The sequence below is a fragment of the Seriola aureovittata genome, chromosome 23 (genome assembly GCF_021018895.1).
Source record: "Seriola aureovittata isolate HTS-2021-v1 ecotype China chromosome 23, ASM2101889v1, whole genome shotgun sequence".
Taxonomy (NCBI): Eukaryota; Metazoa; Chordata; class Actinopteri; order Carangiformes; family Carangidae; genus Seriola; species Seriola aureovittata.
In genome coordinates this window covers 11,512,271-11,537,527 of record NC_079386.1, presented here as the reverse complement: position 1 = coordinate 11,537,527, position 25,257 = coordinate 11,512,271, and the positions used below count along the sequence as shown (strand labels likewise).

At 41.8% G+C, this 25,257-nt stretch overlaps 1 protein-coding gene across 3 annotated transcripts in view; it reads right to left on the bottom strand.

Annotated features, from left to right (window-relative positions):
• The window catches only part of arap2 (ArfGAP with RhoGAP domain, ankyrin repeat and PH domain 2), a 130,009-nt gene extending 104,752 nt beyond the window's left edge, over nt 1-25,257 (bottom strand). For all 3 annotated transcript variants that reach the window (XM_056369276.1, XM_056369274.1, XM_056369275.1), the window contains exons 1-8: nt 25,120-25,257; nt 21,179-22,074; nt 19,017-19,099; nt 15,549-15,625; nt 15,163-15,227; nt 13,445-13,807; nt 12,398-12,467; nt 3,978-4,098 (exon numbers count right to left, since the gene is read on the bottom strand). In XM_056369276.1, coding sequence (XP_056225251.1) covers nt 3,978-4,098; nt 12,398-12,467; nt 13,445-13,807; nt 15,163-15,227; nt 15,549-15,625; nt 19,017-19,099; nt 21,179-22,014 — 1,615 coding nt within the window. In that variant the 5' untranslated portion in view covers nt 22,015-22,074; nt 25,120-25,257. The remainder of the gene's footprint in view (nt 1-3,977; nt 4,099-12,397; nt 12,468-13,444; nt 13,808-15,162; nt 15,228-15,548; nt 15,626-19,016; nt 19,100-21,178; nt 22,075-25,119) is intronic.

Below are 25,257 nucleotides of genomic sequence, written 5' to 3'. Positions count from 1 at the left end.
TACCTCTCTGTTGCTGTTTCACAGCGAGCTGCCTGTCTCGCTCTATCATTCCTGTTATTCCCTCGCTTAATCCCTTCCTTCCCCTGTTGCTCCTATCCCCTTTTCTTCTAACCTTCCTGGATGCCTTTTAACACTCTCCCACACTCTTCTGACCATCACTCCATCATTTTCTCCCCCTTCTCACCCCTACTGCATCAGCCCAGCAGCTCCTTAACTCCACTTCACTAACCTACTCCTCCTCTTTGCCTCTGTCTCCTCATGTCTCCTTCTTTCTCATGTGTTTCCCAAAAGATTGATGACTCTCCGCCACAAGGCGAGTGGGCCTGTTTAAAGATGCATGAGGTGATGAGGCCAAGTTTTCTCCTCCTTCTCTCTCTCTCTCTTCTTTTTCCCCTCCCAACCCTTTCTTCTGACGGCAGCAACCGCCTCCGTGAGAGGCTTCCCACTGATCCCAGGCGGTCAGAGGCCACCTCCAAATCAGACAGCCCTCCCAGCTCTTGTCAAGATGGCTGAGTGTGACGTATGACGATCAACCAGCAGACAGCGTGATAAATGATGCCGCTGAGGACTGCGACTCATAAATGGACAAAAAAAAAAAGCTGGCAGTCATCGATATGATGATGCACTGAATCGACAGGGAGAGGAGGGAGAATCGCTGGTGCTCAGTGCTCAGTGTGGTAAAAATAAATGAAAAAAGAGTTTGAAGGGCAAGTTGTTGGCGATATTGCTTTTTTATGAACCAGAGGTGATACAAAAATGCAATTTTTTTTAGCTGGATAAAGGATCATAATAAATATATATTTCATCAAGCAATGCCATAAATAGAATACAAGAACAAAACAAGTCCTGCATTTTGTGTATAAATAACTGCATCAGGTTATACAATCCTTATTTAGCGCGTTGCGGTAGAAGAACTGTGTAGCAGAATATTTGTTTAAGAGACCCTGACCAAAAATAAGTACGTATATGTAGGTAGTTAGCACTGCAGGTCAAAAATCCCTGTTCTACACCCACCTGTATTAGAAACACCTGTGCACATGCTTATCCTTACCTATCCAATTAGCCAATCTTGTGGCAGCAGTGCAAAGCCGTGACTTTCACTTTGGAGTGATTGTTGGTGCCAGACAGGCTGGTTTAAGCTTTTCTGAAACTGCTGATCTGCCGGGATTCCTATGCACAAAGGCGTTGTAATGTTTCCAACATCTTGTTGAATCCATGCCACAAAGAACTGTGGCTGTACTGAGAGCAAAGGGAGGCCCTGCCCAGTGTTAGTGTGGTGATGATAAAGTGCTTAGTGAGAGTATAGATTTCGAAATCATTTCACTGACGACTATCTTATTCAATATATTCATTGCTGTCTAGAATGGCTGTCTTGGACTGAAATAAAGCATGGTGCAAACACTCAATACTCAGGTACAGATAAATAACATCTATTTTAAAAGGCCCCATGAGTTGATTTTATGCGACTGTCAACCGTAATGTTTTTCTCAAAACCAGCACCATCAGTAACCAAAGTCATAAATTCTCTAATTCTACACATAATGGCAGAAACGGTAACCAGGCAGAATATTTGCATTTCACTGACTTCTGGCTAAAAGTTTCCAGTCTGTTGGATATCTGACAGGTGTGTAAACAAGATTTTGTTTAGGTGGTGTTACGGTGTGTATGAGACTGTCACGTTTCCAATTTTAACTAACAAACGCGTGACTGTAGCTTTCTGATATATTACATTATGTTATTCCTGATACATTTCTATAAATTGACGTGAAGCTCAAATGAGAGGCTGCTTCTTTATGTCAATAATAACCCATGAAAGCTTTTATGAATGGGCATAAGTGAATAACTGAACAAAATATAATCAGAGTGCTTTTGATAGCATAGACCATTGTGCTTCTCTTTGAAAGTAGCTTGAGCACTTGGCCATTAACAGCCTTGCTCATGAACAGTCCAACTATGTCTTTATAAATGTATTGTATTTTTCTTGCATCAATAACCCTTTCACTGCTGGCTTACAGGACACTGACTGATGAAGAAGTTTGTCTTAAATCACGCTTGATGTACGAGAGTCTTTAGTGCCTTAGCTATTTCTAACTGAGCACTGAGGACTAAACGACCAGTTGCATTTATCAAGAGCAATAAGCTGATGCTCAATACCAGTGATGAGCAGGTCAAATATTGATGATTCTATTCCTAGCTCAACAGATGTCAATATGTCAATAAGTAGCATCGAGGTCTCAATGATGTGGTCGATAACAATCTCTCAGTTCTCACATATTCACACTGTACCACACAATGAGTCAAAGGTACTGAACGCAATAACCATGCGAAACTCAATTTCTCCAATCTCACTCATTCACATGAATCAAAGGGCGGCCAGTATCTGACCCCAGAAACAGACCCTCGATTAGTAAATGAGCAGTTTGACCTGAGCTGCCTAATAGACTGCCATCAAGCAGACAGGAAGTAAGGAGTGGAAGGTGTCTCTTTCCCCTCTCATTAAGGCCGACACAACTCTCACTCCATTTTGTCTGACAGAGGGATGAAGAGAGGAAGGAGGAACAAGACTATTAAAGGACATTTCCTAGAAGATCTGAGATTGTTATTCCTTTATTCTAACCTTTTAGATTGACTTCATACCACAGGTTCAGGTAGGGATATTAAGTCATTACTGCCAGCAACATCCCTAAGTAAAATGTACGGACCAATTCGCATAAGCATCATATTCATAAAGTATTTACAAGAAAATACTTGTAATCTAACAGGCTTATTTGCGTTCTTAACAAACAAAGGTTTATCCATTCACATAGTACTTCTTTGCAGCATCATCAACTGTAGCACTAGATAAACAGTGAGTGAGTTCAGTTTGGTGTTGGTTTCTGTACGGGCACAATGGTACCAAACAACTGCAGGTTACAGTGCACGGTCATTGCACCCACCTGGTGTTTGTTTGCTAATAGTTCAGCACAAAACTCCTCCTCCACAAATGTGTGGTTTTAAATTTCTGTTTTTTTACATGCTAAACAAACAAGCTAGAAAATCTGTTTTAGAAGTGCTGTTAGGTGTTTTTTTTTTACTTGGGACAGAGCCAGGCTAGATGTTTCAGGCTAGGCTGAATATGCCCTGAATGCACATTAGATTAAAAAAGGAGATAGTACTGAGGACATATAACATGTTTATTATGGAGTTATAGAGATGCTAGTATGTCAATTTTGTTAGCTTTCAAAAGAGCCAGGCTAACGGTTACTAGTTTTTGTGCTAAGCAAAGCTAACTAGGGGCTGGCTGTCGTTTCATAATTTAAGTACAGATGCAAGAGTTATGTTCATCTTCTCATCTAATACTGGGAAAGAAAGCAAGTTAGTTTTTCTCCGAAATCGGGAAATTATTCCTTTAAAGATTCAGCATACAGTCACTGTCTCCAGCTGTTGTTTGTTAGCTAAATAAAAGTTTAGCACATAAGAGCCAGGCTAGCCGTTTCCCCCTACCTCCAGTTTTTATGTTAGGCTAGGCCACACCTCCATACTTAACACACAGATAGGAGATTGATATTGATATTTTCATAAAATCTTTGAAAGAAAGCAAATAAGTACACATTTCTTAAGACAAATTTTAAGTGATGTAAAACCTCCAATTAAACTGATAATGTCCTTTTAGAGAGAGAAGCAGCAGAAATAAATGGCAGAGAGGAAACTGCAAGAGGAGAAAAAGAGACAAAAAAGAAAGAGGTGAGACAGAAGATTACCACAGATGCATTTAGAGAGAGGTAAGAATGGGGGAGACAAACAGAAAGGGAGGGGGGAGGGGGAAAGGACAGAGAGAGGGAAACAGAGGAGAACGAGAGAGAAAAACAAGGCCAGACAGGGAATCAGACAGTCAGAGCGACTGAGGCAGACTGACAAGCAGAAAGAACAGAATGAGTAGCTGATAGATGACTGAAAAATGCAGCCCAAAAAAAAGGGAAAAGATGCACTTGTTGTACCTTCTCTTTCAGCCCGGAATATGAAGGTCCGAAGTGAGGTGACTACCTCAAACTTGTTATCACCCAGTCCTCGTACCTGTCTGATAGCACTGGCCAGGATCATACCTTTGGAGTACATCTCCTATACAGAGAGACAAATAAAAAGAGATAAGAGTGCTGCAAAAACACACACTAAATAGGTGTATATACACACACACACACACACACACACACACACACAGCTTCATGCATGCTTGTAATGTTATTGAATTTTTGCTTATTCCTATTATCTGCATCTGTGGACCCACAATTACTGTTTTCCAGTGCACTGTTTGCATCAATAGATTTGTAATTCTGAGTTGTACTACCGTTGGCTATGATCGCTTTCAATTTGAAACACCACTGACAGACGTCCTCAAACTAGAGCCATAACCCATCAATACAGCGTCAAATTTATTTGCAGAAACAGCTTCCCTGTTCCCTTTCAAACAATAACTTTGATAAATGGCACAGAGCTCTCGGAAAAGCAGCATTTGAATCAAGAAATTGCCGCAGAAATATAAACAGCAAAATGTACACTGTATCTTTTCATATGAGCTGCATACCATTTGCTAAGCCGGCAGTCATTGCATTGATGTGATCTTTACGTTAACATTTGAATTAACATAAAAATTCAAATTACAGACTTGACATATGTGTAATTTGAAAATGGAGATGCAGGAAATAAACCTACGCTCAATTAAGGACGCCCAAGAACAAGAATAACACACATGGCGCTGTCATTTGGGCGTTAGGAGACATCATAAAACAAATCTACAAGCTGAAAAAAAACTTCTCAAATATTTAAAAAGAGACATGTACACTGTACTGGGGATTTGGGTAAAGCATAGGAAGTGCTTGTTGGGTAAAGTGGGATTTGGTTGTGTGTGTATTGTCTCATTACCCCCGTGTTTTCCCTTAGCAGCTCTAGTGGAGGCATCCAAATAAGGAGGATGTTGCACTGGAGGCTTCATGACCCTCTTTACAGTCTCCCTTGACAATGGCAATTAAAGTACTGGGTCGTTGTCAATGTGAAAAAGAGACAGAAGGGGCAAAAAAGAATAATCAAACTTCAATATCATCACTTCTAAAGAAGTTGGGACAGAATGGAACCGCCATCTGATCGGTATTCAAACCATGACGCGGCAAATATATGAGAAAAATGCCCTTAAAGTAGTGGAAAAAGCCAAGAAGATCTCAGATTGTAATGTTCTCTCAGTAGAGTGAACTGGGGGACAGTACATTATGCTTCTGTAGTGGTGTGAAAATCACTGGGTTATAAAAAGGGGAAAAAAGGGGTCGTTGCAGACATTGCATTATTCATGTCGATAATGTCATTATCATTGCAAAGTATGAAAAAAAAAAAACAGACATGTCTCTTTTTTTCCTCTCTGTTGCTCTTCAACGGGCTTGACCTGAATTTTGATTCTCTGCAGTCCTGTGCACACTATAATGTGCAACACTGCACGTTTTCTCTACTGTAACGCCGCCGTCATAAACTGCGAAGATGCAGAGTGGGAAGTGAGCAAGGAAAGAATGAATGGAGGAAGAAAAATGCGGTGAACTTCTGACTCCTCTCTCACCATTGTTAATTAAGCCCGTGACCTTGCCATCCACAAAAGCCTATTTCTGGAGATCATACAGCCAAAAATATACCAGCCAGCGCAGTCAGTTAGGGAGAGAGAGCGGGGGTGGAGGGGAGGAATGAATGGATGGACGGATGGAGGGAGTGTGAAATGAAAAAAACAAAAAAAAAAGAGAAATTAGGTTTGTGTGAAAGGCCAAGGAGAGGGCTGAGGGAGAGAGAATGGAGAGAGCATGGAGAAATACAGTGCAAAAAAAAAAAAAAGAATAAAACACAAAGCAAAAAGCAACAGTGAAATCCATAATAAAGAAGAGAAAGAGATGCAGAAGGAGGAGGAAGAAAAAGGGAGGTGTGTGGGAAAGACATCATGTAGAAATGAAGATGCCTAAGAGGGTCAGGGAGGGGTCCTTCTCATATTAAAGCAAGATGTTAACAATGGAAACAAGAAGTGGCTCAACCTAATTACCGACAGCCGGCCTTGTACATTTCTCTCCCCAGGAGTTTCACACCAATATCTCCCCTCTTTCTCTTTCTAAATTTAGATAGAAGTTAAAGGAAGGTGAGGAAAGGAGAAACAAAGTGTGTCCATGTGTGTGTGTGTGTGTGTGTGTGTGTGTGTGTGTGTATGTGTGCATGTGGATGAATTAGCTTGGTGGCTGCGTGCTGATAATTATACCCCCAGTATGGGTTAACAGTAATTAATTGTTTTAATTCTAGTTTTGGGGTCATGACGGAGAGAGTTGTTTAATTGTGAGTTGTGCATCTGTAAATACTCTGACAGCGGAGTCAGTGGAGGGATGATGAAAGGAAGCGGTCAGCGTTAAGACAGTGGATTCAGACAACACCACCATGCACTGCAGCCGCCCACACACACACACACATACACACACACACGTAATGTTTATAGACTAATCTCAAGAGGATGGACTGCCAAGGAAGCAATGAGGCCTAACTATCTCTCTTTCTCCAATAACAGACACACCTGACTCACCTCCCCCTGCCAAAGATCTCCTCCACACTCATTTCCCCTCACTCGTCCTCCCTTCACCTCCCTCCCCACGCTCGACTCTCTCACTCCCACATCCTCTCATTCGAGCTGCTCCTATATCACTACCTCTCATTCTTCCCTCCCAGCACTTGTCAATCCATGTCATTTCGCCAGGCGGTTCCCACCTTTTTTTCTTTTTGTGGAACTGCCTATCCTGTGTGGATAACTACGTCTCGTTTCTTTTCAAAAACAAACCGGTAAACTTCAGGAAACAATTAAAGCAGAGCAGTGGCGCTAAAGCCTACAATAATGGAGGTGTGGAGAGAGTAGAGAGGAGGGTAAAGAGGGTGGAGAGTTTTACCACCAGCATGGAGTTAAGGTTCTGGCATCTCCAAAGCATCATATTTTCAGTAGAGGCATGAGGACACCAACTGGATGCAGCAGAAAACTGCACCTCTAAAAAAATAAATTAATAAAAAAAAATGCTTGTGGGCAATAATGCAGCCTTGATCAGTGTTTCACTGAGTGGGATGCCTTAAGGATTTGGAGGATGATGCTCTCTGGGCAAAGCTGTCTTTAGGGCAAGTCCAAGCCAAGTCTCAAGTCTTGTCAAAGCAAGTTCTAACACACAAGGCCTTGAGGGGAAGAGCAAGTTAATTATAACCAAGTTGGCTGCAAATCTTTCAGGCCTTTGAATGCTGACCATAAATGCTGCAAATTTTTTTGTAACATTTTCATTTCAAACACGTGTTAATAGAGCAGTTTGTTCCACTGGACAATTCCAATAATTGAATATCAGAAATGTGTTGCCATGCAAGGCCTGACTATCACAGTCTCAGACATTAAGGAGTCAGCGAAGTCCAAGTCCTCATTTTTCGCCTTCAGAGTGCCACAGGTCTAAGGTACATAAAATCGGTACACAAACTTGTTAGCAAACAGTTGCTTATTTACACATCCATCAGAGAGGGAGCAACATTAACATTGATTTGAAGTCATATTTGTGTCCACATGATGAATCTTCTTACATCCATTCCTGGAGGAAATATCTGGCTCTTGAGCTGCTGAATGCTCCACTGGGTTCATCAGATAGTTGCTAACTGTGTCCGTCTGCTGTTTGGTGTGTACAGCAGCATACAGCTGCCTGCTGAGGCTAAAAGCAAAGCCGATGAGAGCTGTGAGCGTGAATCAAAATATTATCACATATTTCGGGCCCTGTTGTGGTGATCAAAATGAAAGCAAGCATAAACAAAAGACGACAGAAAAAAAAGAAGCATTTTGGGTGTTACAGAGACTGAGGCATCTCGGGAAGACACAGGAGGGAGTAGGCAGAGGAGCTTTCAGGCTTGGCAAGAGAGAGCTTTGCAGCGTCAGACAGACAGACAATCAGGCACACTGAGTCACTCAAAGACTGATCCCCGATCCTAAAACCTCATCTCCCCTTTGGCCTCCTCTCTAGCCCCCACCCCCACCCACCCTGTCCTCTCATCCCTTCCATCCCTTCATCCCTCGCAGCCATCCGCCTCACTTCCTCCCCTCACTACCCTGAAGCCAGGCTTTGGACTGTTTTTTCACAAACACACACACACTAACACACATACACACACACACACACACACACACACACGACACCACATCAGGACCCTGAAGACTACATCTCAGGCCCAAAGCGTTCTCCCAAGTCAATCCTGGTGTTGACGAAATCAGGCGAAAGGGGTGATTGATGAGACGGATTGGATACACCGCTGTAGAGGGAAAAGTGAGACTGAGGATCTCGCTACTCTCCCACGCCACCTCCGCTACCCCGATGATGACATCACCGCGGCCAGAGACCTTCAAGCTGCGACTGTGATTAAGTGCGATTAGTTCTGTCTGGGGCTGACAGATCCCACCGGATTTCAAACTAGAAAAGAGTTTTCAGGCTGTTGAAAGTTTAAGAAAGAGAACAAGCATGGGAATGTTTCAATGTGTAGGCATTTTTGTTTTTGTGTACATGTACAAAGACTGAACAACATTTTCTACAGCAGAAGTAGGATGTTAGCTAACATTAGCCACCATAAGCTACTGGTCATAACAGACCGACCAGAATTGATAGAATAGTAGTTCTAGCAGCAAAATCTGCATGTATTGAATAGAGCAAGGTTGCGTTTTACTGCTAATGAATTCTCTAATGTGTGAGAGAAATAATATGTTGTTCTTTTTTTTTTTTTTAAAGTTACATAGTTGTGGAAATTCTTTGAGATTTGAGGAAAAGACATTCACCGGGAGCTCAGAAGTATTAATTTTAAGCTTGATGTCAAGGTGGAAATGATGAGCGGCACAATGCAGTTGTGAATCAGAGTAATGCCACATCAATGATGTCCAGACTTATTTCTTGGAGTGTAAGTATGGGCCTACAAAATAAGAAGAGTAGAAGGAAAATTCCTTCACACAATACTTTGGTTTATGACCAAATATCTGACACATACATAAACTGACATCATCTTCATCTTAACGTGTACTGAAAATGTTAGTATGCTTAACTAAGATAGTTAACATGTTATTGTGGACATGTTAGCATGGTGACATTAGCATTTAGCTTACATGTGTCTCAGCACGGCCTCACTGTGCCACTAGCATGTCTCTACGTTCTTAGTTTTGTTGGGAGATAAAGGTAGTTTGAGTCAGTTGAGCTTAGTTTGCCTTCATTCGAGTTTTTTTTTAATCTTGATAGATGTCAATCAGTATGTAATGATATACTAAATATGCAAATTAATGCACAACACTATCTAGCGACATTTTGAGGCGGCTTTAGCTACTTTCCATTGAAAATTGTTGACAAAATTGCTTGTAGTTGGAGCACCTGAGAGATGAGTCTGAGACAGTATCCATTTAAAGCGCAACAAGATATTTGGTTTGGGGAAGGAAGGAGGCGGCATATTCACACACACAGTGAGTGCTTGCTTGTTTTTGTTGAATATCACAGTAATTTGCTCCAGTTGCAGATCACTCCAGTGGAATAATGTTGTAATCAGTACAACTCCTCTGAGATCAGTTGTGTAGATTTTGATCCCCCGTGTCAACGCGACAAAATTTGAGACTCAAAAAGGTTATGTACTGTAAGCAGTGCAGCAATTTTTTGTAGTCACACAAGCACACACACAGACACACCACACATGTCTCTGCACTGTGAGTGAAAGCAAACCACCGACTCATATTTCAATTTCAGACACAAAGCGGTGCTGAGAGACTTCCTCACAATCTTCATCTACCCCGCGCTCACCCTGTGGAGGTGGCACTGGGTGGCACGCAGGGTGGTACAAGGCCTCAGCTGGCCACATAAACCAGGGATGACAGAGAGATTGTATTCGACCTCTTCGCTCACCCGAAACATGATGAAGCCCTCTGCTTTCTCAGAGGGGAGAGTCACATTGGCAGGATGACTTTAAAAAGTCTAAACAACAATCCCTGTTCTCTCTCTCTCTCTCTCTCTCTCTCTCTCTCTCTCTCCCTAACACACACACATACACACACACACACCAAAACAAACTTTCATCTTTCCAAAAAGTGTCGTGCCTACGCCAACAGTGACACGGACTATAAAGTGCTGACTCGCTGGCCTCCCTGCCGATTGCCGCTCTGCTGGCAACGGAGCGTGTCCTGATAAATAAAGCAACAAATACAATGGAAAGAGAAAACGAGGTGAAAGAGAGAGAGAGCGACAGAGCGAGCAGGAGAGCATGGAGGGCTATAATTAGTATGTGATTAACGAGCAGGCTTCAGACAGGTCCCACATCATTGATTGTGATGTTGTGCAATGCTACTGCAGCGAAAACGAGCTGGCCCTGGGAGGGGGCACCGAGGTCACCGCTCACACACAAACACACAGAAAAGTGTTTGTTCTTAGTGCAAGATACATCCAACAGTCATTAATGAGAAGATGAAGGTAAAGCACATAATGTCAGCTAGGTTGTGGCCGTGCGAGACTCACTTGAAAACAAAGGATCCGAGCATTAAAACTTGTACTGAAAAAAAACTCTTTGTTGTGAGTTTTAGCTCCTCGAAAAGAAATCATAGAGTTTTTAATGTATTTTGACGAGGAAGCTCGGGGAAGCTACTCATTTCTGTTTAGTATAAATTCATTAAAGAGTTGTGACATGTTCTTGAGTTGTGTAATTGAACATAAATCAAGTTAAGAACCCTATCTACTATTCATTTTTGTCAGTATTACAGCACTGTTGCATGGTAATGCAGTTTAAGTGCAAACTGATTGAAGTCTTCACAGCATACTTCCTGAGAACTGACTAAATTACATCCCCAACATTAAGTATTGAAAAGTGTAAAGTAACAAAAGTTGGCATTGATTGCTTGGTGAGATTCTTATTTACCTTCTCTTCAGATATTTCCTCATTTAACATCAGAAAACATAGCTATATGTTTATTTATTTATTTAGTTTTTTATTTTATATTGATGCAATAAGGATACTGAAGAAAGAGGACATTTTGGCATTGGACATTAAAAAACACTGTAATTTAAGTAATCAGTAGGTGCATTTCCATTAACCTTTTTAATGCGCAATTTGAAACTGGGAACTTAAAAACGAGTAGCGATAACAGGAGGATTTCAAAGAAACTCTCAAATCTCGCAAAAGAATTTATACGCTTGCATAAGGTGGTTTATCAGACTATTCAACAAAGCAACATATCGCAAAACTGAAACGGGATGAGACACTTTTTTCACATTTAAGTCGTAGCACCTGCCGTATCATGCCCCACAGACCCAGTTCCAACCAAGAGACAGACTGCTGTCATGTTTCACAAGCAAGAGATTTCAGGCCCCTACCTCAGAGCAATAATGTAATGTTGAAAAAAAAAATAAAAAACATCATGCAGACTTGATATGAGCTGTACTGGATAACACAACTCATTAATGGAGGCATCATCTCAAAGTTCAAATGAAAGAGCGGCTCAGTAGTTCAAAAGGACAAATGTGGTCATATAAAAGGATGGCTGAGCAGGGCAAACAAGCTTACTCTGATGCACTTCTTTAGTGAAATTTCATTAGTTTGTTTGATCGGTTCAGTTGATAACTGTCTGTAACTGACTGTTGTCTTCATTCAAAGCTGCAGCCCCAAACCAGTTTATAAATGTTGGTGCAAATCAAAAAGGTGTGTGACTTGAAAACAACAGATGGAACAAGTGAAGGTTAAACTGCCATCTTGCTTGCATCTGTGTGTGCCTCCTCTACAGTTTCTGCTTTTTCAGCCCCCATACTCTCACCCTACCCCATCTCTCTCTCCCTCTCATCCCTCCCTCCCTCTGATGATGAGGCAGGCAATGCTAAGCGAAATTTCAAGCTCAACTGTCAGACAGAAGGAGTATAAAGAGAGGTACAGGGAGGAAGAAATGCTGAGGGAGGCAAAAACAGAGGAGAGTCTTCCCTCTCCCTCTCCCTCCCCTTCCCTTCTTTCTTTCTCTGATAACTGGTCAGGTGCCAACATCAATGTACTTTACTGTATGGCTGGGCGGGCACAGAGAGTGCTGGCCCGTCATGCGTGGTGTAATGTCGCTCTGTCCTTGCTCCCCTTCTTTAGCCTGCCAAGCTAATGATGATGATGATGACAATGAGAAGGAGGAGGAGGAGAAAGAGAAGGGAACACTTAGGAACTTGGCTCGACTGCTCGTGGTGTAGATTTCTGTCACGGAGGGATGAGATTGGCTTCGCCAGTTTGCATGTAGAGGCTGCGAGTTTGTCAGCAGCAAGGGGAGGGGAGGTGTGAACATGTGCATGCAAAAAAAGGTTTTAGGCTTAAGGTACCATTAGCGTGTACATGTGCTTTCTTTCACACCTACCTTGTCATTGTTGTAGTAGGCCAGACTCTCGCCATCGAATCGCACCCACCTCCTTTGAAAAACACATTTTCTGTGAATAAAAGGTGAAAAGTTGAGGTGAAAATATGTAATAAACCCCCAAATTTAATCCATCAGTCTCATTGGCTTATAAACCAAACAAAGTCAGTTTTTTCAACAAAAAAAAAAAAACACGTCCAAAACTGTCAAGACTTTAAGCCAGTAACTAAATCTGCTCTGAACAGGTACTCATATTTCATCAAGAGTGCCACTGATTCAATAATGTCAAGAGTTGTATCAACAGCTGCCAATTAGCATAATCAAAACAAATGGCTACTTTCAGTTTGAATATTCAACAGCCCAAGGGCAGTTTGCCAAACCTATGCAAATGAGGTGGTGAAGGAGAATATAAAAGTCAGTGATTGATAGCTCCGGCTTAGAGCAATGGTGAAACATGGAGCACCAAGAGACTCTGGAAAGAAAATGCAGTTTTGCCAGGGAGGCCAAACTAAGCAAAATAATGAACGACATAATGTGCATCTCAGTGCTACGAGGTTATCTCCCTTCTTCTCTTCCTATCCTTCCAATAGAGCTATTCATTATGGAAAGATCTCCTTCGGGCTTCTGTATCTAATACCATTTATCAATTTTAAATAATCATCAAAGATAGACGAGACATGGGGGAATGGGGCAGCAGAGGAGAGTGCAGAATGGAAACGGTCTGCATGGAAACAGGAAGCAGTGGTTGCAGACTCTAGCGCTGTGGTTCTTTGCCACTTGACAGGTGGTGGCGAGATGCATATGTTCATTTGTTGGGGTGAAAGGTTGTACACCAAAACTCAGCAAGAACATGCACTGATGTTAACAGGAGATAAATATTTATGACCGACAATCCCTTTGCAATATGGAGCTGCAGTAAAACCGGCAGTCATGATGATTTCATACAGACCAGCGTATCATTACATCAGATAAAGAAGGAATTTCTAAATTCTGATCATCTGAGCAGAATCTCTAATCACATTTACCATCCTCTGCAGCACTGTAACTTACCCTTGAGGTGACAGTTTGTCCAGCCAGCCCACTTTGAGCACCTGGTGTTTGGGCGCTCCATAGAAGCATGCATATGGAGAAATATCAGGCAATGCATTTCTGCCCACACCCCCCAGGGCTTCTGCAGACTCTGAGTAGAGGTCACACTCCACCATGATCAAGGATCCATCCTTAGGGCCAGAGGCAACTGGACCAACGGCAAGAGTTTCAGGGGTCAGGGTGAAACTTTGGTCCGAAATTGCTCGCGGCAAAATGCTGACACACTCATCCACTGTTGAATACTCATCTTTGTAGCGGTCTTGGATAGCTGGAGCTGGTGGAGAACCTTTTTCCTTTGACGCTTTGTGTTTAGGTGACTTTTTCCTGCATGAACACAGACAACAAAATGTGTTGGGTGACTATGCATTCATCTACTAAACTGATACTGATAAGCAGTTAAATTTATGAGTTGATACCGGCAAGAAGAACATTGTTTCTCTGCCCTTTGTTGTTGAAAATTTCAAACCTTTCATTAGCATCATCGCTAGGTGTGGTTAGATGATAATTAGCGTGCTCTGTTGCACCTGTAGCCACACCTAACAGTGAGGTAATGAGGAGTACACTTCCTCATTACTAACTAACTAGTAAGTAATCTTTAAAGCACGTTGCATCTTCTAAGGACAAGCTGCTAAAGAATTTTAACATAATTACAGAACTTTACTAATGCAATGTTCTTTGATTCCTGTTGGACAAAAAACACACTGAATGGGCCAAAAACCAGAGAAAGAGGACCCTTATCTGTAGTTCTACTGTCACTGTACAACCTAAAGGGGTTTGTTTGTTCAGATTAATTGTAGTTTAATGTAAAACGTGCAAATAACAGTAGAATTACCATTAGTTACGGCAGAGAACTTGGGCTGGGCGTTAAAGATAGTTGCACATTTGGCAGAATACACTGCCACGAGGTAGCTGAATAGCTCAATACCACAGAGAACTGTTCACGAAGAAATTGTTACAGCCCATATTGTAACTCCCCTTAAAACCACCCTTTTTTAGATCTTTGTTTGTGTCCTGATTAACAATTGTGATGCAACATGTTAATTAATGCTTTAGGGATGCTAGTAGGCCTAGTTTTGAACTTGGAGAGAGCCGGGCTAGCCGTTTCTCCATCCTTCCTGTCTTTCTGCTAAGCCAATAAAAGTGTACAGACACGAGTGTGGTATTGATCTTCATACTTAACTCCCGGCATGAAAGTGAATGTGCACATTTCCTGAAATTTCAAACTATCGTACATCTAAGGAAGGAAATGTATACTTATTCCCCTCAAATCACCCTGACTACTTGATGATTTTGAATGCAGCTGAAGAAATGCATTTATTGTTGTACTGCAAACACCATTGTGGCCACATATTTGCTTCCGAATATTGACCATTTAAATAGATCAAACTAACTTGTGAAGATGCATGTAAGCAGATGAAATATTTTGGCAGCTGGAGCTTAAGAAGTGGTCAACACCACAGTAGATTTTCATAGTTGTTGTTGTTGTCCTACTTTGAGAAAGCATGTGACCTTTAACATAGTGCTACATAACAATATAAAATCTTATTATTTTATCTGATGTTACACTGAGACCTGTAACCTCAACAGCATTATTTATGGTCAGTTCTCTTTCTCAACATTTGAATTTCTATTTATGCATCTAGAGCATGGGACACCAGTATTACATCAGAATACTATACCTCTGTTTCTTCTGCTTTATCATGTCCTTAAACCCCTTCTGTAAACCTTCTTTAACACCATGGTCCTATAGAGCACAAAAGAGATTAGCATCAGATGAAAAAAAAGCATCCATCTTTCAGTCAGACACTGTTATCTTGTTGCTGCACTAAGCTATGTTAACTTTAGGGCTAGGTGACATTTCTATTAACCTCGGGGGGCAAACTGAAACAAGCACATTTTCCACTCTGTTATGCGTTCATGGTGACAATATTAACACTGAGAGGGAAGTTTGGTGTGCAGGCTGTGGCTGAAACACGGCTGATAGTGTTGAAGATCTGAGAAATGTCTGTTCCTCTTTGGTAAGCTGCTACTCACTGTCCACTAGTGGGAGTGTATAGTCTCTTACCGGAGGGCTTTCAGGGTTGTTGTACAGGAACATTTCTCCGTAGGGAGCAATAGGCGTCAGGGTTCTTTGAAGTGTAGCTAAAAGGACACAGAGACAACAAAATAGTGGTTTTGTCATGGCATTGAACCTTGCCGAACACAGTGTGAAGGCCTAAACATGATGCTTGAAAAGTAAGGAGCTTAACAGGATTGTTCCAGTTAAATTTCAAATCACTCAGATGTTATAGTGCCCTTTGCTTTAACCAACTCATTGATCTGAATACATGTGCCAACCTTTGATCCATGCAAGCAGTAAACCAATTAAATTTTGTTTTAGCATGCCTATCTCTCTTCCTCTGCCCCTTCCCTCGCCCAACTGGGAGTATGAGCCTCAGTCCGCCTCAAACTGACTGAGCCTCTTCCAAGGCCATTTCTCTGTCTTGGTTCCTGCAGGGACCATGGTCGGTGGAAGACGAAGAAGAAGAGCGGGGAGACTCTGGCCAGACACTATTAGTCTGGAGACCTGGGGCCACCCTGCGTGGGCTCCTGCCTGTCTCTGTGAAAAATGACACCACCCTCTCCTGAGGATTGCAAGGGCCAGAAGACACCGCCATAGGGCTAGACACACACATAGACATCGGTGGAGGAACAGATATGCACACAGACAGTGGTGTACAAAGATCGAAATACCCTCAGACACATGAAGATGCCTTGAGAGAAACAGAGACATAAAAAGGATGAACAGTCAAATAAGCGAAGTCTCACACTCACACCGTTACAGGTGTGAATCGACTACTTTTTAAAGCTTTACAGACACAGAACTCCAAAACAATGTGGGCCATTACAGAAGGGCACAAAGGGCATGTACCAGACTTGGTACATTTTATGAAGGGGTCAGTTTATTTGATGATAGAATCCACTCCAACACAGTGGCCCTCGCTACAAACGGGCTCGGTGGGCAGATGGCAACCATCAATCATCATCTATCAGCTGACCTTCAGGCCACTCGCGATTCTCTCTGAGGGCCACTGGACGCCACTGTACTCAATTCCTGTCTGATTCCCTCTATTCTTCCCTCGCTGGCTCCATCTCTGGCTTCTGCCTTTCTTTCTCTCAGTGAACCACACTGCTTCTTTATCCGTTCATGACCTGACTCACTCTCAAGTCGCAGTCTGTGAAGCGACCTAAATGCAGCCATCAGCGCAGAGCTACCGAGGAGATTGATTTTGTTCTGAATGAGGCCTCCCTGCTTTTAAGTCAGGGGGTTACAGGTTAGTTTGTTATAATCACTTATATGTGTCTCTCCCACAGCACAGCACAGAGAACACAAAACTGCCACCAACTGAATTTAAATTAGTCAACAAAAAATGTGTTGTTTCCCAAATGAACTAGTGAATAGTTCAAGAGTTTTTTTCTACTAAATGACAATAATAATGATGTTGAGAATAATGGTTATTATTATTATAGTTATCATGATTTTTTAGTTTGTTTTTTTACTAATAAGTTAAGTTCACAGTAGAAAGAAGTTTTGCAGTGGAATATTGAAGTAGTATCACAAATGAGCAAAAATCATCCTCAAATGAAGACCATGTATGCAGCTGAAAGCCCCTGAAAAAAAGTAAGTGGACTTTGATTACAGATTTTTGTTGTTTAAAGTGTTAAATAGCAAAACTTAGCACGCTAACATGCTAAACTAAAGTTAACATGGTAAACATTCTGTGCCTAGTAACCATATTGTGAGTATCTTAGCATACTGCAATTAGCTCAAATCACCACAGTGCCTAATATTTTTTTGTTTGTTTTGCATCTTTTTCCATGAAAAATGTCCATCATGACAGAGTACATTAAACTTGTAAGGTCAGACCTAAACTGATTTTATAGAATAAATGAGGGAGAGTATAATCTTTTTGTATCTAATAGCTTATTCTTTGTCCTTTTTTTTCCTCTCGCTTTTCCAAATTAAAAATAAAAGAAAAAAAAAGAAAAGAAAAAGATATCTTCCAATCGCTTGTTTTGTCTGACCAACAATCCACAACACAAAGGTTTTACATTAATACCAATATAAAACTCGCTTATCTAGAAAGCCTTAGTTGCACTAGCATTCTTCCTCTGGCTGCTGTGGTTAGTGCCAATGTGTGACTGTGTGTATGTGTGTGTGTCTGTGTGTGTCTGTGGCTTAGGGTGTACACACATTTGTAACTGTATTGTACACTGTAGTGTATGTACAAAGTCTGGCACTTGAGATTATGTATGTATGTCACTGTACGATCAAAGGCCCTGCAAAGTAAAACTATTTTAATAATTGAATAATTGAATATTCTGCCCAGTCTGCTGTGCTGCTACAGCTGCTGAAGAAGCAATACACAGAAACGTGTTTTCGCAATGAGATTTTTCTTGTGAAAGAAACTTATTTATAAAAGAGGATGTGTGAGGGTGTTAATTAAAATTCTGCCAGCCTCCAGTAACAAGTTTTGATTGAATACAACAATCATTCTGTGAGACTACACTGCACAATTTTTTTTAAAGTTCTGGATCTCATCTTGGAATAAACTCTTCAAATATGCTCGGGTAAAATGCTAGACCTTGCTGTGAAGGGAGTTTTAGCTTGCTAGTCAAGCTCCCCGTTTCCCTGCTCTGGGACCGCCTCGCCTCCCTCTCTTCCTCCGTCTCTCAGCCTGTTTTGCATCCATCTCCTCTTCCTTCCTCCCAACCCACTTCACTGTCTTGCCTTTCTCTCTAGTCTCACTGTCTTTCCTTTTCTCTCTAGTCTCACGCCCTGTCTTGTTCCATACAGAGAAAAAGTTGGCAAAACAAGGCCTACCGAGATATCGCTGCGTTGAAGGTACACGGAACAAGGATGGAAGGGGAGGCCAAAAAAGGAGTGTGAGGGGAGATGAAGCAAAAAAAAAAATTGGACAGAAATCTGTTGAATCCGTAGCATGAAATAATGTCACAATGTCGTCATATATTGTCTCAAAGTGACTGACATCTTCACGGGTGTTAATGCATTCATACAGACTGTCCTCACAGAAAGGAGCCATATAATCCTAGGAGAACACGATTACCTCAGCACAGCACGCAGCTCACGTAGTATCTCGTCAGATGAGGGTTGACTAAGCCCAGTAAATACAGCTAGGGAGGAGGCAAAATTCTAAACATATTTGTTCTGGTTGTACTACAAGCCTGTGTGTTGTTAGCAAAGTTAAACAACTTCTGAAAAACTTTGGAGAGCTGGGCGACAGGAATACACACTAGGGTCTTGCTGAGGGATAAGATGTGAGGGAGCATATTCCCTCTGAGATGAGTGCTTGAAACAGGGGCAACACCTTTTCCCACGACACTGGTGCCGAACACCCCCACCCCACACACACACTACCCTCACCTCTTCTCCCTTCTTTCATCCGGGCAAACAACAGCACTGCTGATTCTACTGCTGAATGAAATATTCATGGCAGAGACGAAGCGGGTGCAGCTGAAAGACTGTGTGTACCTTTCTGTACGCCGTTTGCACCAGTGGGACCTTCGGAGCCAGTTAGGTGTTCAGGGCTGGTTGTTTGCGCTGGTGGTGTGCTCCTGAGGAGGAAGAGAAATCAGTGAATTGGAACCACCAGTACAGCACATGGGGGAAAAACAGGTAACACCATGTAGACGTAAAGGCCTTCAGAACAGAGATCTCACAGTTAGTTTAAGAGTTCAAAAGTTCAACAATGTACATTAATGTACATGGAATGGAGAACTGAATATGAAATTAGAGGCCTCAGGTTCTCCGGCGCGTGAATCTGAATGCAAAGTGAAAAATTCATTCATGCCGTAGCAGCATACAAGTGTATTTCTCCAGGTGCTTTTCACCTTGCTGTTCTAACTTATGTGATGTGTTCTCAGAACTTTCATAAAGTCAAACTTTGTGCTTAAAGGAGTAGCTTTTGGGATATACACTTATTCGCTATCTTGCTGAATTAGGTGAGAAAATCAATAACACCAGCAACACCACAATCATATCTTACAATAAATATGAAGCTAAAACTGGCTTCTGGTTAAAACAGCTTAGCAGAAAGACTCGAAATAGGAGGAAACAGTTGGTATGGCTCTGTCCAAAGGTTAAAAAAAATCCTATTCCTTGGAGGAATAGTTTGACATTTTGGGAAATGTGTTTCTGAACTTTCTTGCAGAGTGTAAGATGACCGCATTGACACCACTCTCCACTGTCCATATAGCAAATATGAAGCTATAGCCAGGGCCTAGCTTGGCTATAGAATGAAAACAAGGGGAAACAGCTAGCCTGGCTTTGTCCAAAGATGAGAAAACTGCCTTCCAGCAGCTCTTAAGCTATCTTAATTAACACATTACTTTCATCTTGTTTGTTTAATCCAGACAAAAATTATTTAAGTAAAACATCAAGTAAAAACGTCATCATGTCTCCACAGTAAGCTACAGCCAGAACCCTGTTAGCTTAGCAGAAAAACTGGAAACGAGGGGGGAAAAAAAGCTAGCTTGGCTTTGTCAAAAGGTAACAATGGGAAATACACTTATTTACTAGCTTGCTAAGAGTAAATGGTGCCAAGCTTTCTCTGTATCTCTACATAACCAACATTAGCATAAACAGTTGTTTACTCATCAGTCTAGAAGAAACTTTGCAAGTTCAACCTCAAACTTCACTTCTTTACTCGCCATGAACTGTCTCCAGTTGTTGTAGTTGCTCCAGATGCTTTCATTTCTGTCACTTCTTTTCTTCTGTCGAAGTTAGCATACTAAGCTGCTAGCCCCAACCCGCCCTGTCTCATAATACTACTTTACTATAGTGTGTCACTGTGGCGTCCACTCAGTTCAGTATGTGAGGATGGAGAAGTAGTGCTTCTCAGATGGCGTATTCTAAACTCTTGTCTTGGAAACACAACAATGGCTGAAGCTCTTGCCAACCAACCATCACCACCACCCTCTCCTGACAAAAAAAACACATTCAGCAGCAAAGAAAACTTAATACTGCACCTTTAACCAGGGTTCCCACGCCCTCTTAAACTTTGATGCTTCAATGTGTGTACAGTGATGGCAGACTATGTGGTCTCTTGCCTTCTCTAGAATATAGATACCAATCTCATATCTGTACTATAAATTTAAAGCCACAAGCGGCCGTCTGTTAGCTTAGCTTAGCACTGAAAGACTAGAAACACGGGAAACAGCTAGACTGACTCTGTACTGTTGTTTTTACACTTCATTTATGCTGTATCCTCTTATATGCACTTTGATGTGATTTAGGTTGCTTTCTGTGTGTTTGCCTCTTTTAATGTATAACATCAACCTGTAGAGATTGGAAATGAAATTCAGCATTTTTTAATCATATTGATATTAATTAATGTGTGTTCTCCCTGATAAATAAATGAATAAAGTGAAGATTAAATTAGCATGTAAATAGTGAGTATTAGAGGTGTTGGTCGGTGTCTTTTGTTACCCTCGGACAGAGTCAAGCTAGACATTTCTCCCTTTTTTTTTTTTTTTTTTTTTTAAGTATATCCACTAAGCTGAGCAAACTGGCAGCTAGCTGTAGCTTCATATTAACCATAGAGGTATCAATCTTCTAAACTATGCCCCTTAACTATGCCTCAGCAGGTAAATGAATAAGCGAACAATTCTTTATTAACTTAAACAGGCCTTTACCTGTCCTGAAATGGTGGTATTGTCTGATACGGGATTTCAGGAACGGGCCGGTGCCTCAGCCTGTAGGAGCGAGTGAGCCGCGGACCGGCAGGAACCTTAAAACAAGGCTGTGACTCATAGATGGAGTTCTCCACCATTTCACCATGAAAACCCTCATGGCCCTCTGTCACTGTTAGGTTGGGTATTTCAGCAGAACAGCGGACAGAGTCGCTGCTTGACAGGGAGGGGTCCTCTGAGCAAATTTCCCAGTCTGAAGGCATTTCTGAAATGCAGATGGATTCACTGCTGCTGCTGCTGCTGCTGCTGCTGGAGGACACAGAAGGAGGGATGCTGGTATGTACAGACATGGATGTTCGGATGTTCTGGGGATTACGTGGGGCCGGTTTAGGCGGGCAGAGGTATCCGTCCTCCATTTCTGTTCCCAGTCCTGTTCCTGGAGGCAAAGTCTGACTCCCCTCCAACTCATATTCCATCCTCTCCTTTGGCTGATGGTGCTGACATGAAGTCCCCCTTGTTTTATCTTTTAGAAAGATATGCCTCGGATGTGGCACCGGCTTCCTCCGGCACCTCCCATTCTCTACCCCTCCCTCTTCCTCTTCTTCCTCATCTTCTCCACCGCTCTGAGGCTTCACCCCTAGTGCTTCCAAACTGCGGAGGATGCGCCTCCGATGGCCTGTTGGAACCACTTTAAGCTCCACAAGGCGCTCTTCTGTGACGTCCTTGCAGTCTTCCAATGTTTGGTAACCTCCCTGCTGGAAACATGAGGTATACTGGGACAGGCGGAGGGTGGACAGCCACTCCACAATCTCCTGACTGGGCTCTGGAGGCTCCAACATGGTGCTCTAATTCCAAATCTGCCACATCAGGAAGACCTTTAGAAGACGTAGCGGTCCAGCCTTAAAACCAAGACACAAAAATAGATAAAAATAAGTAATGGTTAAAGAAGAATGCTGTAAAGTTAGGAAGCTGCATGCAACATCAGACAGAATATAATCTTTAACTTAAGATGACTCCACTCTTGTACCATAGACAGGATTATTAACCTTTGAAAGATCCATTAACTCTAACAGTAATAATTTAAAATATCTGTTAGGCTCGAATGATATTCATTTTTCTACAAGCCCAAATTATCCAAAGTGGATATTGATTTTGTCTTAGGGGGAAGTCTTGCAGGTTAGAATTTAGGGGTTGAATTTCAGCTCTAAATATTACAATGATGGCATTTATCATCTGTAGCTTTGAAAATATGACCTCATTAACAGAATAGTTTGACATTTTGGGAAATACATTTATTCACTTTCTTACCAGGAGTTAGATGAGAAGAGTGATACATCCATCACACCTCTCCATTAAATAAGCCTGGAGACAATTAGCTTAGCTTAGCATAAAGATTTAAAACAGAGGGATAAAGATAGCCTACCTCTGTACTAAGTAACAAGAAATCTGGCATATCTGCATCTCCAAAGCTTACTAATTAACACCTTCTATCTTGTTTGTTGAATACATTCAAAAACCAAATTGTAAAAACAAGTTGCAGTTTTACCAGGGATGTTAGTGGCTATTTGAAAAAAATACTATTCAGCATGGTATTTAGTAAGCTTTAAAAAAAAAAAATTTAAAAAGAGATGCAGATATTTCTTTTCTTCTTTTTAATCAGGCCAGCTGTTTCCTCCTGTCTCCCGTCTTTATGCTAAGCTAAGCTCACCATCTACTGGCTATAGCTCAATGGTTACCAAACAGACGTGAGAGTGGTATTGATAATCTAATGTGCTGTCAGCAATGAGAACAAGCTTATTCCCCACAAAGTCTATTCCTTTATGCTTATTCTGGAAAGATCAAGATGCATGTAGTGTACATTCAACAACAAGTGAGCACAAACACACACACACACACACACACACACACACACACACACACACACACACACACACACACACACACACACACACAGACCTATATTTGCAACACCACTCCTGGATGAAACAGCAGGAAACAGCAATATCTATGAGGAAATAGCATGCCATTTTGTTAAGAGACCAACCTTAAGGTCTGAAAAAAAAACTGAAAGGCCAGCTTACACAGCTCACATCTTTGTTAGAACCCCTTTTTTTCCGCAGCACTTACCACAGCAGAGTTTTAAAATTCACACTTTACATCGTAGCTCACTGCATGGCAACATATAATAACCCTGCTAATGGAAAGCTGTTGTCGAAAGTCTGTTTGTTGGTGCTTTCACGGCATCTCTTCAAAGTCAAGCTCTAGTTCTATATCTTTTCACTCTATCTCTCTCCCACACACTCACTCACATGAGCGCACACACACACACACACACACACAACACACACACTTGAAACTCACAGGAAGATAAATCATCATCAACATCTTGTCATGTCCACTTCTCCTCTTTTGAGTTCAGTGCACAGGAGACATGAAGTGTTACTTCTGCTTTCAAGTAAATATAATGTTGTAGCATGCATATACATTGTAGTGTTTTACTAACAGGTCACATAATTAACATGAACAGAAACAGGCCCAGTTCCTGTAGAGATTTTACATGTGAACCTAGTATACAGCTCTGATGTACTTTACAATCTAAGGCAAATAAGATGTGCTCACGTATGTTCAGATGCTAGATAGACACATTTCATTTTGTGAGTACAGTCCCTGCTCAACACAAGACTGTATTAAGTCCTCATAATAGAGGCCTATACAGTCTATCAGACCAGCCCAGCTGTGTATTGCAGTGTTAACATGCAGGGACCTGTGTTGGCTAACAGCCAACACAGGCACACGCCAAAGCTTTCTCGTGCATTTGACCTGGCCTGCTCCACATCTCTGCCTTTTAGCGCTTCTACACCCACTCACACAACTGCACGCCAACACAAACTACACACACTACAGAGCACACACTTTCAACAAACATTATTAAGGGCTGGATATAGGAGTTTTGATCCACAGCTACTGCCCAGTGTCAAAGCCCACAGAGTGAAGATCAATAGGAGAGAGCAAAAAGAGAATTTCACAAGATAAACAGCTTGCAAACATGCCACATGGGTATGGGAACATATGAAGTGGCGTGTGTGCAGACATAAAGACACCTCTGAAGGCAGCACGCACACCAACACATTAAGAATGTGCACAAATCGCTCACATACAATAAATTTATTAGAACAAAACAAAAACTAAATCTGAAAGCATGGCTGCCAGCACAGAAGATGTGTGTGCCTGTGTGTGTTACACCCAACGCACAGTGTCTTCTACAGCAACCTAGGTATGCTTATACGGAGTGAGTCACAGCAAGCACGCCCATGCATGCGCACACACACAGCTACTGTACCTCACACATCTGCACATCCCTCTGCCAATCAACGCTGAACAAAGTCCGATATGTGCATTCCCTTCCTGGTTTGAGAAAAATACCTGTGGAAGTTTTACAATTTATGTTCCCTACTGAAATATTGTAAAAAAAAATATGAAATTGTGTTTTGAGGATAACTGTCACACAAACACACACACACACACACACACACACACACACACACACACACACACACACACACTTCATCTAAATGTGTAGCAAAAACCACTTCATAAAAGTGCTGCGTTATTTTGGCAGGAGCTACATTAGTGGTTCGCACGTGTGTAAGGTGCTAATTTGTGTTTAAACTTACGCCCAAAACGGTTTTTACACCACTATGAATATAACTGGTTGACGCAGGTTTACTTCACTTTCTTTTGATACTTATTTTAATAAGCTTAAACTACTTGTGAGTGATACCAATGATTCCTGCCTAGCTTAAAAAAAGATAATTAACTTAAACTAGTTTATGTCAGTCTCGTGCCCACTTTAGCAAGCTTTGATGGATTAAAAAACAAACACTTGAAGTCGGGATGCTGACGGAACACGCTACCGTGCGTCCGGTAGTTTCACCAAAGCTTACCTGCTGGTTAAAAACAGGAGGAAACCTCTGGCTTCACCCGCACACCTTGTCTTCTGTTTCTGTCACATTACACCGGTGTGAGTATCTGTATCGGCCTGTCGCAGCTGTCCTCACAGCATGCTTATACACACTCGCCTG